This window comes from Nicotiana tabacum, chromosome 16 (assembly GCF_000715075.1).
Source record: "Nicotiana tabacum cultivar K326 chromosome 16, ASM71507v2, whole genome shotgun sequence".
Classification (NCBI taxonomy): Eukaryota; Viridiplantae; Streptophyta; class Magnoliopsida; order Solanales; family Solanaceae; genus Nicotiana; species Nicotiana tabacum.
Window position 1 is genome coordinate 7,013,718 of NC_134095.1, and position 16,931 is coordinate 7,030,648.

A 16,931-nucleotide genomic window follows, 5' to 3' on the forward strand; every position below is an offset into this window, starting at 1 on the left:
TTGATATTGATGTTACTTCTCTTATTCTTATGTTATCAATGTTGTTGGTACTTCCTGATTCTTATAAGACCCATGACGAAGAGTTAGTCCTAATAACGTGTACGGAGGTTACCGACCTTACGTCACTCCTAAAGGTTCAGAATGTGATTCTTATAAGCCCATCATGCATTATATATATGTACCTATTTTACTCTACTGAGCCGCGCTATAGTTAGTTGGGTACGATACCTATTGTGCACCCACTGATTAGTTGGATTTTACCGAGCTCCACATGGTCAGATACAATTCTACTGAGCCTTATGATAGCCGGGTACATTTTTATCGAGCCTATTACGGTCGCGTATGATATAATGATGATGCCCACAGAGGCATATGTTTTAAAAGTGTATATATATGTATGTATGTATGTATATATATATGTATGTATGTATGTATGTATATATATGTATTAGGCATTGCATGTTAGTAGCCCTCAGAGGTACCTTGATGTTACAGATTGTATATTCTCTATCCCTATTTACATTATTGTTCTTACTTATGCTTTCCTGTCTTATATACCAGTACTTTATTCGTATTGACGTCCTTTTTATTTTTAGACGCTGCATATCGTGCTGCAGATCCTGATAGACAGGTAGACGCAACTACCTCACCATAGTAGGCTGCCATGTTCAGCGGTTATTAGCGAGATCCCTTCTTCGGATTTGCCGTGGTCTTGGTATGCATTTTTGTTATAGACATTATGGGTATGTTGGAGCCCTGTTCCGGCAATGTTGCAACACTTATGTTCCTTTAGAGGCTCATAGACACGTGTCAACTCATGTATAGTTTGGATTGCCCTGTCGACTGATTTTTGTTGTATAGTCTCTCATGGAAGCTTGTCAGCACGTACCTTATATATAGCTTCATGACAGCCTTGTCGGCCCATGTTATATATGTTCATGCTATTATCTGTCATTGTTGGTTGTTTAGGATTCATGTCTACCATTTATATTGATCTCGTCGGCCCTTATAGATAATAAGAAAGATTAGATGAAATGTACGTTGGTGCTCGGCAGGTATGGCCCGGGTGCCAGTCATGACCCTCCAGTTTGGGCCGTGACATATATAGTGATTTAATGAGTCGATTTTTAATTTATATCGAGTGATATATTTTGATATACTTAAATCATCATGTAAATAATAAGTAATATTAGAAGCCACAATATTATCGCTTTGGAATAATTATATTTTATATTAATTAAAATCTTTAAATTATATTTTTATTATAATTAATATTTAATTTTTTCTCTTTTAAATAATACTAATTGCGAACTAAATTTTTACTATCCTTTTTTTATAATTTGATATTCAAAAAGTACTAGTAGTAATGATTGGCCAAATACAATTTGCTAGTAAAACGTAATATTTAATGAATTGGCCGAAAATATACTTTGCAAAAGTACTTTTTTAAAGCACTTCTAAAAATAAGCAATTTTTGACTGTTTAGCCAAAGAGGCTATTATGAGTAGCTCCGGTGGTTCAAATTACTTGTCCTAAGTTCTAACAAATAAAATTTTAGTTTACTATACTTAGGACTTATTTGCCTATAGATTTTGTCAAAATAAATTTGGGTTTTATTTGGCAAACACATGTTTGGTCATAGATTTTACCTACATTTTGGCAAAATCCCAAATCCCAAATATCAAAACCAGCTTAATAGCTGATTTTGGGCCAAAATATCACTATTATATTTTTTAAATATTGCTCCAGACTTTTATATTTTATAAAAGAGCCTACAATTTATTATTTTGTAACAATGTTGCTTCTTCTTCTCGGTCACCTTATAGTGTATCATGTAGTTCATTATAAAAATGATAATTTTGTACCAAATTTATTTATGTTCTGGACTATAGTTTGCGATAATATATTGAATGTTATTGATAATAGTACTATTAAGTATTTGTGATAGGTTTTAGAAGGTATAAGTCATGTTTCATGTTTTTCTAAAATAAATTTTGGGAAATATGTTTTGAAAACTGATGTCCAAACACATTTTCATGTTCAAACTAAACTTCACTCAAATCAGATTTTTCAAAACAAATTTGAGAATTTATGGCGAAACGCTAGCTTATTACTCCTTCTGTTTACTTTTACTTGGTATATATACTAAAAATAGATTTTTATTTTTACTTGTTACTTTACGCATATTAATAGAAGATAATTTTTTTTTCTATTATACCCACAGTATTTATTACTCATTTTAAATTATTTTTTCAATTTCAATAAAATATGCATCAATATGGATATCACAATAAATTATATATTTTATTTATTATTTTTTAAGGGGCGAAAACGTTAAGATATGTCAAGTAAAAGTGAACTGGGAGATTAATAAAATATAGTAGGAAGGACTAAGGTGAGGGGACTTATGGGGTAGTATAAACGGTGTAGTGCCACTGCTCTGTACTGTGCTCTATTACACGTTTTCCCTCCTTCATACACCGAATAGCTTCCTTTTTTCCGGCTCACCTGAATCATCAAATTCGTCAAGCTAAAGGTATTCGTCTTCTCCTATCTGCTAATTTAGCCCTTAACTATGGTTCAGGAAGAAAGCTCTAGAATCTTTGAGTAATCATTTCTTGCACTTTTGTGTTAAATACCATTTTAGGTCTAACGGATCTTTTTTTGAAGCAGCTAAGAAAACAAATGTTGTTTGTGGATTATGCTCTTTTAAGTTAATTTCATTTGCCTGGGCTCGTTTAGGTCCTTTTTTTTGTCCTTTCAGAAAACAACTTTTACTGTATTAATACACTAATTTCTTCTGCTACTGCTCTCTGTTAGTAACTTAAGCGTAGCATATTGTCTAATTGCTCATTTTTTGGGATATGGAATAAATTTTATCCATTGGTTAACTGCCTCTGATTTTGATTTGCTCGGAAGATTTTAATTGTGAGTTATGTTAGCGATTCTCCATATGATTTAATCAATTGAATGTACATTGTACTGGAAGTATATAAGTGGCAAATTTAAATGATTCGCTTGAAGATCGTACCTCAATTAGCGAAGGACAAGCATAACATCTATTAAAACCTAATAAAGAAAATATTTGAAGAAATTTGTACAAATATGTGTTTGTTTAAAAAAATTTAGAAGCTATTTTTCAAAGAAGGGAGGGGAGCCTTGGCATAACTGGTAAAGTTGATACAATGTGAACAGAAGGTCACGGATTAGAGCCGTGGAAATAGCCTCTTGTAGAAATGTAGGGTAAGACTGTATACAATAGACCTTGTGGTCCGGCCCTTCCCTGATCCTCGTACAGCGGGAGCTTAGTGTACCGGGCTGCCATTTATTTTTTGAAGAAGTGGTGTAAGGTTGTTTTAAGAAAGTTCCCCGACCTACAAAACACTTACAACCTTCAAAACCCTACAACTATTCAAACACATTTTATTTTTGCTTGATGTCTTTTTTAGAAAAAGGGAATTACGGAAAATTTCTTTCACAAGTTGTCCAAACAATTTTGCAAAATTCTGTAATGAACTCATTAGCTAATAGATGAAGTTAGTAGTTAGAGCATCCCTTTTCAAACCAAGATTTAAAGTGGTTGCTTCTGTTGATGGATAAGTTCAAATTATGACTTAAATCTAATTCAGCATTTTTAGAACAATGAAACTTTGGTGGTGAAGGAATAAGATGGTTCTTTTGGAAAATAGTAAAGAGCTAGAGTTTGAATGTTTATGCAAGTGGATGTGTGCCTTCTACTACTCTATGGATACTAATGCTACTTGTTGGCTTACTGTTACATTTGTCCCTTTTTTATGAATCAGGCAGACCAGCCCAGATCCTCAAATAGAGCTTTTACTCTGAACTGTCTGAGGTGTGCCATTCTTGACGATCTCATTTCCGAAAATGAGTGTGGTGGTAAGTCCCATGCTTCCTTTCACGGTGAACTGCGTAATGTGATAAATTCATTTTTTCCACTGATAATTGCTTCTTTTGTACATCTTTTTTCTAGTGATAATTGATCGCCCTAGTTTTTAGTTTATTTGCTGCATTTTTTGACAGAGTATATTACCTTATTTACTCTTTGATAAGTTTGACAAACTCCATTGCTGTATTATCTTACATAATTTTAGAGGTCGCCATCACTAGCTCAGCCTTGATTGCAAGATGAGGTTGTGCAACGGGAAAAATGAATGCAATAGATGATTGATGATGGGCAGTATTGCTTATCCTTAAACTTGGTGGTTGTCGGTGGAACCCCATGAGAAGAGTTAGAATGGCAGTTCCTGTCCCTTGAGCGCTACCAAATAAATGACTACTTGAACAGGGGGTATTGCTCATAATTGCATAAATATTGGCCAGGATATTTAAACTGGTCTCGTTCCACAAAAAGTCTAGTAGCATCATATGTTTAACAACAACAACAACCCAGTAAAATCCCTCAAGTGGGGTTTGGGGAGGGTAGAGTGTACACAGACCTTACCCCTATCCCAAGGGGTAGAGAGGCTGTTTCCGATAGATCCTCGGCTCAAGCATGCAAAGCAACAATGAGATAGGGAAATAAATGGACACAATATGTGGATATCAAGGATTCAAGTCGCATTCTTGAACCCCAAACAATGCAAGGCACCAACAAAAAGCAAATTGGGAAATATTCAATTTGGTGAAAATTTCATAAATACAACCAGAAGCTACACTTGTCGACCTAGCATCTGGGAGCCATTAACTTCATACCACACGTTCCAGCAAAAGTAAAGGCCTCATTTCAAATTGTAACTTGAAGCTACACAGATTGTTTCTTTTAAAATTTTATTGCTCCGAGTGTTCTGGTCTGAATTATGTTGTTCTTGCTCAAAAGCCCGTTGTGATGAGTTCTATCTCTTGGGTTGTCATATTAACATATTTGCAAGGATCTATGTTATAAACTAACAAGACATGTTTCTTTCATTTGAATGGACTTTTCTTTATCACTATTCAGAAGCAAAGGATACTACCGAACCACCCTTGCAATGCAGAAGTGGAGGTGGACAAGATCAGCAACTTACCAGCACAGATTGTTGACAAGATTTTGTCTCATTTGTCACTTAGAGATGCTGTGAGGACAAGTGTTTTATCCAGTAAATGGAGATATAAATGGGTTACTCTTCCAAACCTCGTATTTGACAATCACTCTCTTTTGATCTCTTCCCAAGACCAAACCTTCATAAAAAATAAGATAGTAAACATTGTTGATCATGTTCTCTTACTTCATTCTGGTCCCATACACAAGTTCAAGCTTTCTCACCGGGATCTTCAAGGGGTGTGTGATATTGATAGATGGATTCTCTTTCTATCAAGAGGTTCTGTGAAGGAATTTATTCTTGAAATATGGAAAGGACACCGCTACAAACTCCATTCTTCTATATATCTTTGTCAAAAGTTGATCCACTTGGAGCTGTTTAATTGTCTTCTAAAACCTCCTCTCTCATTTAGTGGCTTTAGAAGCTTGAAAAGCCTTGATCTTCAGCACATCACCATGGAACAGGATGCATTCGAGCACCTTGTATCGAGCTGCTATTTACTTGAGCGGCTTACACTAATGAATTTTGAGGGTTTCTCTGATCTTAAAATCCATGCACCAAATCTCCTCTTCTTTGACATTGGAGGCGTCTTTGAAGACATCAATTTTATGGACACATTCAATCTTGCCATCGTTTCAATTGGGTTGTATGTTAATCCTGGATTTGACAGAAATCTTACTCTAGGCAGTGCTGGAAATTTGGTAAAGTTTTTTGCTCATTTGCCTCGTATTCAAAGGCTCGAAGTACAGAGCTTTTTCTTGAAGGTATTCTTCATACTTATTTTTCGTGTTATGATTGCCGATTTCCCGAGAGTTCATGGCAACTTCTCTTCCCAAACATTTGTTTTCTGTAAAACTTCATACTTTCTGGTGTTTGGTTGTCTAACACACTGCAATATGATTATGGACTATGGTCAAAGTCATTTAATACTACCACATGAAAAATGACTTGTGTCCTACGGTGCAAGTCATATTTTATTATGAATCTCCCACTGTCGCTGCCCATTAGTACTCACTAGTCCTTATCTGAACCATTGTAATCACCAGTTATGATTCACTATTTCAAAATACACTATCATCACATTTGCCATTACTTTCTACTATTGCCATTGGCGTCATTTTAGATTCACTGGAAATTGTTTAAGAATGGTTTCTTGAAAAGATTTTGACAAATACGCTGTTGTGTAATATATCTTGTACCCAGCCTAACAGGCCCTTACTGTTTTTATTTTTTAAACTCAATGCAAAAATTTGCTAAAGGATGCCTTTGCCAAATTCTCTCCCTGCATTATTTATTGGATGCTTGAAAATGGAGAAACTAAGTCAACTTTGGAGGAAGTTTTTGCATTGGATATTATGCTCATTACAAATGCTAATCATTGTTATGCCCACAGTATCTGGCTGATGGTAAGGTACCAGGAAGACTATCTACACCTTGTAACGAGCTTAGTTTTCTTTCGATACGCATAAATTTCAACCATTTTGATGAGTGTCTGGCAGCACTTTGCCTTCTCAGAAGTTCCCCTAACCTACAAGAGCTCGAGCTGTTGGTGAGTTTCAGATATCACTTGAACTTCATTAGGACCAATCTTAAACTGGCATCGCCACGCTTGACTGCATTGATATATTCATATAACTCATACCTATTTTGCAGCTTTTGTATATTTCTCAGTCTATGTTGAACTGTGCCTTTAAAGTTTTATGCATTCATGTCGTTGTTGTTATGTAGGCACGTACAGAAGATCAACTTGATCTGAGAACAATGGCCAATGTTATGGAAGAGAACTATCAGAATTGTATGTTTAATCAACTGCGGCATGTTAAAATTGCTGGTATTTCTGGCGTAAAACAAGAGCTGAATTTCATCAATTTTCTGCTTGCAAATTCACCTATTCTTGAAAGGATGACAGTTAAGCCTGCTTCAGTTGATGGTGCATGGGAGATGTTAAAAGAGTTGCTTCGCTTCAGGAGAGCTTCAGTACAAGCTGAAATTGTTTACCTTGATCCTTAATCGGTAGCATGTCAAAGCTAGAGAGCTTAAGGCCTAGTAAGATCTATGGTTTTCAAGTATGAACTTGGCTATATTAGTTTAGCATATAATGTAGAAACTGCGCTAGGTTGTCTAATGACACAGATGTTAAGATGAAAGCACCAACATGATTGGCCTAGGTATTGGAAACAGAAAGATGTTTCATACTCGGTGTTACTGAAAACTCGTTATCTCATATGGTCAGTATGTGAAGTCTTCAAAATACAAGTTGCATATTTGTACTAGTCCCATAGATAGGGAAGATGGTTCAGAGGACGACGGAGCCCTCTTGTTCTTTGCTGATGCTAAACCCCCATATGAATAGGTTGGTACACGATACAAACCAACGACTATATAATAACTTTATCACACGTTAAAATGCTATCGTCCCATTACTATTTATCATGTCATTAAGCTTATAAAGTTTTGTCCAAATTGTATAGAGTATCTCTTCTTATTTCAGTACCTTCGTCTCATTCTCATTCCTCTACTTCGAAATTTTATTTTTCATATTTAAGGGGATAAACAGTTTCAACACCTTTTTCTCCTCTTCTTCCTTTTAGCCTCCAAGAGGATGGGCATTTCACTTGCCCCTAAATATTCCTTTGGTCATTATACCTCACATAAAATCATATAATCCTCACATAAGATCATATAATTTTTAACTGATCGCATAAGAAATATAAAAATATTCTTTTTGGATAGTTAAGAATCATCGTAAAGCTATTGCGACAACATAAGAAATACTAATAGTCACCGCAAAGCTACTGCAATTTTGGATGATAGCATATTAATATATGTATAACTTATGTGAGGACTTATATTTTATTTTATAAGCAATAAAAGTAGAATAAATCTCTAGTGCTTTCCCCTTCACGGTGCAATACATCAATGAGACTAGTTATCAGGATATCAAATTATTATTATTATTATTCAAAAGAAAAAAAAAAAGAAATTTCTGAGTCTCCTTGGGTATTGCCGTGTTGGGATAAGGGATCGGGGATTAAACAGTCCGTTCAACCAAACAGGCCCTTACCCATCTGCTTTACATTATCCGCTGCTCTTGCTCCCCTTCAAAATTCCACCCTTCACTCTCCGAGAGGAAATCGAAAATGGCGATTTCTCTCACCTCATCCTTTGCTTCTCTCTCCTTCTCCTCACAAATTTCTCAAAAACCCTATGCCATATCTCTCGCACATTCAAAGCCATTCCCTTTATCTCTCACTTCCAAAATCCCTACACTCGTAGTATCAGCTTCCGTCGCCGAAGCACCAGCGGCGCCGGAGTTAGAAACGCGAGAGGAACTTCTGAATCTTGTGAAAAGTAGACTTCCCGGCGGTTTTGCTGCACAGCCTATTTTCGGAACTGGTAGACGTAAAAGCGCCAGTGCTCGTGTTGTCCTTCAGGAAGGTTCTGGAAAAATCATCATCAATTATCGTGATGCCAAGGTCCGCTTCGTTCTCCTTTCTCAGTTGCATTTAACGATATGCTTTGCTTTATAGAAATTGTATTTCTTAAATTTATTATAGCGGTAAAATAGAATTGCCTTTTTAAAGTTTCAGTGGAGATTTGTGTATGCTGAATTAGTGTGAGATGTAGAGAACCTAATGTGCCTTGATTGAGAAATTGCTTAGTGTTCGATGAAATGGACCAATTAGAGCAGAGTGCTTCAACCAGTTCGCAATATATATATGTAGAAGACATACACACAGGCACTAACGTGGCTAAGTTGGCAATTTTTTTTATTTTTTTTTGGATGAAATGAACCGATTGAAGCTGAATGATTACAGAAGATTCATGTAGCCGACATATATAAAATTATCTGTCATTGGAACAATTTATTGCAGATGATAATTTGGAAAAACTTTTTCGCTTCTCAAGCAACTGCATTAGGTAGTATGTTGCTCAGTTTCATAAAATAAGCAGGTAGCCCATTCGTATATCATGTTTTGACCATGATTTTCACGTGTCTTATTTAAAAGTTGCTGTTTGCTAAATTGGTCACTTAAAATGGATGTAGATAGCAGGGTTTAGGAAGACAAGTAGTGCTTCATAATGTTCTATGTGAAGAAATTTATAATGGAAGGACACCTCTCTTAGAGTGTATAGAGATTGTAAAGTGGGATTTGACTTGGAAAAGTAATGATAGCAAAGTTGCAGAGGAAGCATAATTGATAACTTTGAGTTTCTGAGAAATGCATGCGTAAACTAGTTCTCTGAATCATCGGTGCATATAAGTTATAACAGAAACATAAGAACAAAACTTTTCCGTTTCAAATTACATGACTAAAAGCATGGCAGAAGTTGAATAATTAGATATGCAGGACGTGCTAAGTTAATATAAGGAATGAAGTTGTCGTTAGCAGACTCGAAAACCCTTAACTTGGGATCAAAAGGTGTGTGAAATTTGTACTTCTATAGTGTTGCTATGGGAACTCTCGACTTTTTGGGAGTGTAATTGTAACAAGCAATGCTGTAACTTTTTCTTTTTGAAGTACCTCCTTGGTACTTTGTTAATGAAATTTATTTTACCTTATCAAAAAAGTAAATGTTGCTATGGAAGTGCATCTACATTATTGAGTTCTCTGTCATATACTCGGTGCCCAATGAGGCAAGTCATTAACATTCTGATTAACATTGCCTGCTTCTTTTTTTATGTAATGTATTGCTATCTTTTTCTTCATTGCTTTGTTACTTTGATTCTATGAGACTAACACTTGTCATGAATCGCAGGAATATCTTCAAGGAAATCCGCTGTGGATTCAATATGTTAAAACTCCTCTGGCCACTTTAGGATATGAGGCTAGCTATGATATTTTTGTCAAGGTGGAAGGTGGTGGTCTTTCTGGGCAGGCTCAAGCAATCTCCCTTGGCATTGCTCGTGCACTCCTGAAGGTCAGTGAGAGTCATAGAAAACCATTGAGGGAAGAGGGCCTGCTAACTAGAGATGCCAGAGTTGTGGAGCGGAAGAAAGTTGGTCTCAAGAAGGCTCGCAAGCGTCCACAATTTTCCAAGCGTTGAGGTCATTCTCCAAATAAAATATCAGTTCGAAAACCTGTGCGCTTTTCCACTGAAGCACACAGGTGCAAGAGCTTCTAATGGGATTTACTCACGCTTTCTTTTCTTTCCATTTCTAGGTTGGGAAATTCTTATTTACCGTTGTTGCATTTCGTAGAAAGGTATGGAAATCATCATAGACCATTGCTTTATTAATACGTAACGGATTGATCAGCATGAAATTCACAACCATATTATGGATTCCCCAATGCACTTTTTCCCCCTTTTGTGAATAAAAGAATGATGTAAACCATGATTTGTGTTTGTAATTCTTTTTGCTTTTGGTTTTCAGTTTAGGTGGTTTTGTTAACGCAGATTGGGGAAATACCATATCAATGATCTGGTTCGACTGTTGAAGATTGGAAATGTTTCCGATCCATTACTCAAATGCTTCTTGTAAATTTTGTATCAGTCTTGACTCAGAAGTACAATTGAATCTGCTGAAGTTGTTATTGAGTTTATAAGTCTAGATTTACATTGTAAACATTCACCGAGACAGTTGAATATAATTTGAAGATTTTGTTACCTGTTAATTTTTAAAGCCTTGAATGAAATGGGTCCAGACTCCAGATGGAGCCATATGAATAGTGAGAAATGTCGACTATTAACAGCTATTGGATTGAGATATGATTGTAAATTAGGGCAATTTTTTGTGTTAGTTACCGCAATAATAATAATAACAACAACAACAACAACAACAACAATAATTGCTTACATCAAATGAATGAATTTAAAACATTTGTTTCTTATAAATACATTTATCACTAACCATGGTTGTATCCTCACTATAATTTGTAACCGTATTAAATTAATTAATTTGGTTTAAACAAGGAGTGTAGATAAGTATTGACCAACTCAGTTTAATCAAATTTTCTTCACATTATTCACAACTATCTTCATTTCCAAACACTTTTTTTATCAAATCACCAAAAAGTAAATTAATAAATACAAGTAATAGACTGAGGCAAAATTAGTTGTTCAGTATATGGTTTAGCGCCTTTTCTTCTACCTTCTTCTCTTCTACACTATTTACGGTCCACCTTCGCTCTAATTAATTTTTTAAAAGAAAATAAATGGTTAACCAATGAGCAAGGAGTGCCAGTGAACAAAGAACCTATATAAAGGCCAAGAATATCACAAGAAGCAAAAATCACTCTGCTTTTCTCATTAATTTCCTAGGAAACAACAAATCAACAACCTTAGTAACATCAAAAAGTACACAGACAAAGAAAAGACAAAGATTGTCTCTAACTGGAGGGGTTATTTGCTTCCCCTCCAAAATTCGTCACCAATATTTTGAATTGGTGACGAATTAAAAAGAAGCAAATTTCCCTTCTAAAGAATTAACCTTTGACTAATTTACCATTTTTTTGCCATATTTTTCATTTTTGAGCTTCCCATAAATTATTCCAATGGAGGATTCTATGTATGGCAGTAGTGACGAGGAATACTATAATGGAGCGTACGATGATGATGAAAACGACAATGAATATGATCGTGACCCTGAACCTGAATATGATAGTGACGTGTCCTGTGGCAAAGCTCCTTCTTGCAGGGTATAGTATAAATTTTCCCAGAAATCATTTTCTTCTGCCTTTTTCCTCTTGTGATTTTCCCCCCTTAAACTTATGGTAAGAAATATAATGCTGTGTTAAATTTGACTATGAAGTTAAGTTCTTGAATTCTGCTTACATGGCTGGTAAAGGATGGTTTTTCCTTGATTAAGTTGTATTATAGGTTTGCACTATTTAGTGAGCCTTTTTAATTATGTTTAAAAAATTGTGTCACTAGAAAATGGAGAAAACTTCTAATGTTAAAGAACTTATAATTAATTACTCCCTCCGTCTTAATTTATGTGACACTATGCTTTTCTAGATTCAAATTATGTGAATTTTGACCATCATTTTAAAATATATATTTTTCATCATATCGACCTGAGAAGAATTGCAACGTATGGTACTAATCGTATAGTTTCTTAATACCTAAACTTTAGTTTTAAAATATTGAGTTGATCTAATTCAATTTAGCTTTAAAGATTAGTAAAATTGACTCTTGAGAAGCAAAAAGTGTCACATAAATGGGGACGGAGGGAGTATTTAAATGAAACGCGTCCAGATGGAGCAGGTTGCATATTAAAGATTCAGCTGGTTCCATAAAGTTTGGATTGTTGTTGTTGCGGTTGTTTTTTGCTCGGTTGAGTAATTAAGAACTAACCTGTTTTAGTTTGATAAGGATAGGGTGTTGCTTGAGGATATATTTTGACTTCTTGTAAAATGGCATTGATTTCCTCTTAACTCATTTATAGAAAGCAAATGGCCCTTCAATTATGTGACCTTTGGTATTTGATATGCTGATAGTTGTGTGATGTCTCGTGTCTTTTTAAATGTGAGAATTAGTCCTTCTTTTTGGCTTTTGCAGGTAATCAGGAAAGAGTCCCTTTTAGCAGCACAGGTGAGCACATCTTTGTCCGAAAATTTCCTTTTTTCAATCTGTTATTAATGTCAGAGATGTGAAGCATTTCTATATATTTGCAGAAAGAAGATTTGCAGAGAGTGGTGGACTTGCTTTCTCTGAAGGAACATCATGCACGGACGTTGCTTATTCATTATCAATGGGATGTTGATAAGGTCTTTGCAGTGTTTGTTGAAAGAGGGAAAGAAAAATTGTATGCGGAAGCTGGTGTATCACTTGAAGAGAAAGATGATCAGCATCCTGCATCCGAGCCCTCAACTGAAATAACATGTGAAATCTGCTTTGAAGATTTCCCTGCTGAGGAAACGACGATGATGGATTGCAATCATAGGTTTTGCAATGATTGTAAGCATCTTTCATCATTCCCCCTAATCTCTCGTTCTGTATTTGCTTTTGAATCACGTGTCCGCTTATTGATCAGCATACAACAATGCTGTTAACTTCCTTTATAGGTTATTGTCCAGCCCTTTTACATTTCTGTTGTCATGTGTGAGCCTTATGATCCTTCTCATTTTACTGCATCATTAAGTAATGGCATGAACCATATGTAGAGGCCATTTCCTTACTTGGTCACGCTTAAGGTTTCTGCATTTTTAGTCTTGTATGATAGTGATATTTCTTGTCTTCTAAAGTTAGACAACAAGATTTGTTTGATTGAGCTACATGTTGCTCTCAGTTCTATGGATTTGTAACTCCTATTTATGAATGGTGTAGCCTAAAGGTTGGTTTTTTTCATTTTTCTTGCGTAGGTTGGACGGAGTATTTCATCGTAAAGATAAATGATGGGAAGAGTAGACGTATAACATGCATGGCTCAAAAGTGCAAAGCAATCTGCGATGAAGGAAAGATTAGGGATCTAGTCACTGCAAAGGATCCTAATTTGGCGGAGAAGTTTGATCGTTTTATCCTAGAATCATATATTGAGGATAATAAGAGGGTTAAATGGTGCCCTAGTGTTCCTCATTGTGGAAATGCAATTCGTGTTGAGGATGACGAGTACTGTGAAGTTGAATGTGCATGTGGTAAACAATTCTGTTTCAATTGCTTGTGTGAACTGCACTCACCCTGTTCATGTGTGATGTGGGACCTTTGGCTTAAGAAGTGCGACGATGAAGCACCAACCGTCACTTGGATGTCAGAGAAAACCAAGCATTGTCCCAAATGTCATAAAATTGTCGAAAAGGATGGAGGTTGCAACCTTGTACAGTGTATATGTGGACAGCCATTTTGGTAAGACAAATATAGTAGATCAATTAAAGGGGAGCCTTGGCGTAACTGGTAAAGTTGCTGCCATGTGACCAGGAGGTCATGGGTTCGAGGAATCAGTCTCTTGCAGAAATGCAGGGAACAATAGACCCTTGTGGTCCGGCCCTTCCCTGGGCCTCACGCATAGCGAAAGCTTAGTGCACTGGGCTGCCCTTTAAATATAGTAGATCAATTCCTCTTACTTGATGCTTATGATCATATTAACATTTTTTGCAAAATGTTCTTTTTTAGTTGGCTCTGTGGTGAAGCTACTGGACTAGAACATTCATGGAGTAGTATACAAGGTCACACTTGTGGCAGATACAAAGAAAGCCATTTGAAAAGTGCAGATACCATAGAGGACTATTGGCGCCTTACTCACTATTATCGTCGCTATAAGGCTCATATTGATTCATTGAAGATTGAAGCATCTGAATCAAAGCCAAAAATACTTGATAAAGTCCGTAGTCTCGAAGCAAAGGAATTGCAGTTAAAAGATTTCAGCTGGGCAATGAGTGGATTTGATAGACTCTCCTTATCAAGGCGAGCTGTCGCATGTTCCTATCCATTTGCATACTACTATTTTGGTGATCTTTTCGCAAATGAAATCACAAAAGAGGAAAGGCAAATAAAGCAAAACCTTTTTGAGGATCAGCAACAGCAACTTGAAACAAATATTGAAAGACTTTCAATGTTTTTAGAAGAGCTATTTGCTAACTATCCTGAAGATAAACTTATGGAGACAAGAATGAAGATCATTACTCTCTCCACGGTAACTGATGATCTCTGCAAAAAGTTGTGAGTGTACATTAATACATCTAATTTGTCAAATGCAGTGTAGATATTTGCAGCAGCATCAGGTATATCGTATTTTTAAGTATTGAAGTTGATTCCTCAATTTGACTTTTTTCAGGTATGAGTGCGTTGACAACGATTTGCTGGTTCCTCTGCAGCAAGCAACTCATACGATAGCTCGTTATAGATCCAAGGGTGTGGAGAAAGCATCAGAACTTCCTAATTGACATTCTACGGCTTACTATACGTGCAGATATATATACTCTCAATGTATATTTAGCTATAGAGAGCGCTCTGAAAGTCTTATTTTTGTGAGAAATGTTCCGGTTGAAACATCAACTTGCTGTAGTTTCTAAAAAGAGGTCCAGGATCTTGTCTTTTGTTCGTAGTATAATGTACATTAATATGTCACAGGCCAAGCAATTGTATTTTTGAATAGCTAGTAGTTAGTGTATCTGAGCATATTTTTTTGTGTTTAGAGGGCCAATGATTTGCTATTGCAAGATCCATTTTGTAAAATGGTACTAGGAGCTGTTATTTATAAATTAACCACATGTTGCTTCCATTTGCGGGAAAACATTTGGATTAATTATGAGTCATAGCCATACTAAACATAAATCGTTTAATTATTTTCTATTGGGGGAGCTAAAATTTTCATCGTATCAATACAATATATACACATTTTATAATTTTTCGACAAATGTATCAATACATAATATATACACATTTTATAATCTTTACTTAAGGTCAGATTATATTTCAAATATTTTGTTCGTTGCAATAAATTATATTTTTGAGATTTAACTTGTTTATGGTCAAATTATTTTCTTACAGAAGTTTCAAGACAAGGCAAAATAATGTATTGCCGGAATTGGGCTGAAGACCAGATAAATCGAAATATTTAACTTGATTTGGAGGGGTGCGCCAGGCCCAAGCAGCAGTGCAACGCATGGGCGACGCGCGAAAGCCCAGATAGCAAGCTACCTTAGTAGACTTTCCCCCTTAAAAAATTAAGTTAATATCGTGTGGGCCGATGGCCCACATATCAGATATTAAACTGATAAGAACAGATACTACACTTGATCTTAGCCAAAAGGCCGAGAAAGGTATGCTTTAAACGTAAACGGGCTTCGCTTTTTATAGCTCCTCTCAGCTGTCGACTTATTTGCTTCTTTCGGTGTGGGACTGCAATAGTTCCTACAAGAAAGATAGCAAAGCCAGAGTAGCTTGAACACTTTAATTGACGATACAAAGTGTAGCATATAATTTATCCCCACTAGTGTTGGTGCATATAATTTATGCACCAACACTAGTTTTTAAGAACAAACACAGTTTAAATAGTGAGAATTAAAATAGTTAATAATTTATCCCTACCGAGTATTTAGGGTCAAGCAATAAGCGCAATGTCATGTGTTGCAGATAAACTTTTAGCACGTTAATCATGGTTAGTGTCAGCACTTGGTGTGTGCGATACTTACCGTTAAATGGATTTTAGACAGTAATTCTTCAGTATTCTCTAAAAAGTCTTATCAAATACAAGGAAGTAACATTTCTTACTCTAGAATGAGAAAAGTGTCTTATTGGAAATGAATATTTTGGTTCAGACTTCTAGGGTACAAAAAAAACTTTTTCTAAGATATAATACTCGAAAAGCACCAGAATCGCAATCAAGGAACATTTTAATGAAGGTCCTTAATTCTTTATGGAGTAATTTTTTTCATATATGAAGGTTCTTAATTAGTAAGCCACTATAAAAGAACAAAATTATATTTTCTAGCACTCTGAATCATGAAACTTATAAAACTATGCATCTATTTATATCTATATTTATATTATATTATTATAAAAGTATAAATATTTTATACTTAATGTTAAGCGACAAATTATGTCTATAAGTTCTACTCGCTAAAGATATAATTATGTCCATTCTAAACACAAATTATGTAAAAAGATTATGCAGTCACGAACAGACAATTTTTTTTGGCTACTGAAGATCAATTGGTTCAAGAATTCGTCAAAGCTCATGTCACTAATAGACTCCAATTTGTTTTGGGTTTCTTTTTGTTATCTTACTATATTCAAAACCAGAAAATCAGTAAACATTAGTTTAAGAAAACAAAACGGAAAAATTTTCGAGCCCACAAATTTTTTGTGTGTCATTAAGAAATTTAATACCCTCACAGTTGCCCAATGTTTCGGATTAATTCCTCCCAGGATAGAACGGAATAACTATTCTGTCATCTACAAATGGATATTCAGAATAAAGCAAGATAATCATACCTCTGCGCCTATATA

At 35.4% G+C, this 16,931-nt stretch overlaps 3 protein-coding genes and 1 non-coding gene across 6 annotated transcripts; 3 read left to right on the top strand and 1 right to left on the bottom strand.

Moving 5' to 3' along the window:
- The first annotated feature begins 2,377 nt into the window (after nucleotides 1-2,377).
- On the top strand, nucleotides 2,378-7,290 carry LOC107788886 (F-box/FBD/LRR-repeat protein At1g13570). Its single transcript, XM_016610615.2, has 5 exons — nucleotides 2,378-2,536; nucleotides 3,804-3,897; nucleotides 4,958-5,803; nucleotides 6,433-6,588; nucleotides 6,768-7,290. The coding sequence occupies exons 2-5, from the start codon at nucleotides 3,886-3,888 to the stop codon at nucleotides 7,047-7,049; spliced, it is 1,296 nt and encodes a 431-aa protein (XP_016466101.2). The 5' UTR covers nucleotides 2,378-2,536; nucleotides 3,804-3,885; the 3' UTR covers nucleotides 7,050-7,290.
- A 708-nt stretch (nucleotides 7,291-7,998) lies between these two features.
- LOC107788887 (small ribosomal subunit protein uS9c) lies at nucleotides 7,999-10,657 on the top strand. Of its 2 annotated transcripts, none has more exons than XM_016610617.2 (4): nucleotides 7,999-8,515; nucleotides 9,801-10,089; nucleotides 10,205-10,246; nucleotides 10,417-10,657. In XM_016610617.2, the coding sequence occupies exons 1-2, from the start codon at nucleotides 8,180-8,182 to the stop codon at nucleotides 10,086-10,088; spliced, it is 624 nt and encodes a 207-aa protein (XP_016466103.1). In that variant the 5' UTR covers nucleotides 7,999-8,179; the 3' UTR covers nucleotide 10,089; nucleotides 10,205-10,246; nucleotides 10,417-10,657. The 2 variants fall into 2 exon arrangements, with proteins under 2 accessions (XP_016466103.1, XP_016466104.1); XM_016610618.2 differs by having other exon boundaries at nucleotides 10,422-10,657.
- Nucleotides 10,658-11,278: 621 nt separating this feature from the next.
- Nucleotides 11,279-15,114, top strand: LOC107788888 (putative E3 ubiquitin-protein ligase ARI2). Of its 2 annotated transcripts, none has more exons than XM_016610619.2 (6): nucleotides 11,279-11,680; nucleotides 12,543-12,575; nucleotides 12,659-12,941; nucleotides 13,346-13,826; nucleotides 14,094-14,639; nucleotides 14,755-15,114. In XM_016610619.2, the coding sequence occupies exons 1-6, from the start codon at nucleotides 11,537-11,539 to the stop codon at nucleotides 14,861-14,863; spliced, it is 1,596 nt and encodes a 531-aa protein (XP_016466105.1). In that variant the 5' UTR covers nucleotides 11,279-11,536; the 3' UTR covers nucleotides 14,864-15,114. The 2 variants fall into 2 exon arrangements, with proteins under 2 accessions (XP_016466105.1, XP_016466106.1); XM_016610620.2 differs by having other exon boundaries at nucleotides 11,282-11,680; nucleotides 14,094-14,613.
- Nucleotides 15,115-15,550: 436 nt separating this feature from the next.
- Nucleotides 15,551-15,746, bottom strand: LOC142171295 (U2 spliceosomal RNA). Its single transcript, XR_012700870.1, has one exon. It is a non-coding gene; the product is annotated as a U2 spliceosomal RNA (small nuclear RNA).
- Between the last annotated feature and the right edge of the window lie 1,185 nt (nucleotides 15,747-16,931).

Bases quoted from the DNA above. Each gene is read 5' to 3' on its own strand.
- LOC107788886 (XM_016610615.2), top strand. The intron at 5,804-6,432 runs GTATTCTTCATA...TTATGCCCACAG, and splicing joins TACAGAGCTTTTTCTTGAAG to TATCTGGCTGATGGTAAGGT. The intron at 6,589-6,767 runs GTGAGTTTCAGA...GTTGTTATGTAG, and splicing joins TACAAGAGCTCGAGCTGTTG to GCACGTACAGAAGATCAACT.
- LOC107788887 (XM_016610617.2), top strand. From the start codon at position 8,180: ATGGCGATTTCTCTCACCTCATCCTTTGCTTCTCTCTCCTTCTCCTCA. The intron at 8,516-9,800 runs GTCCGCTTCGTT...CATGAATCGCAG, and splicing joins TCAATTATCGTGATGCCAAG to GAATATCTTCAAGGAAATCC.
- LOC107788888 (XM_016610619.2), top strand. From the start codon at position 11,537: ATGGAGGATTCTATGTATGGCAGTAGTGACGAGGAATACTATAATGGA. The intron at 12,576-12,658 runs GTGAGCACATCT...ATATATTTGCAG, and splicing joins AGTCCCTTTTAGCAGCACAG to AAAGAAGATTTGCAGAGAGT. The intron at 14,640-14,754 runs GTGAGTGTACAT...GACTTTTTTCAG, and splicing joins GATGATCTCTGCAAAAAGTT to GTATGAGTGCGTTGACAACG.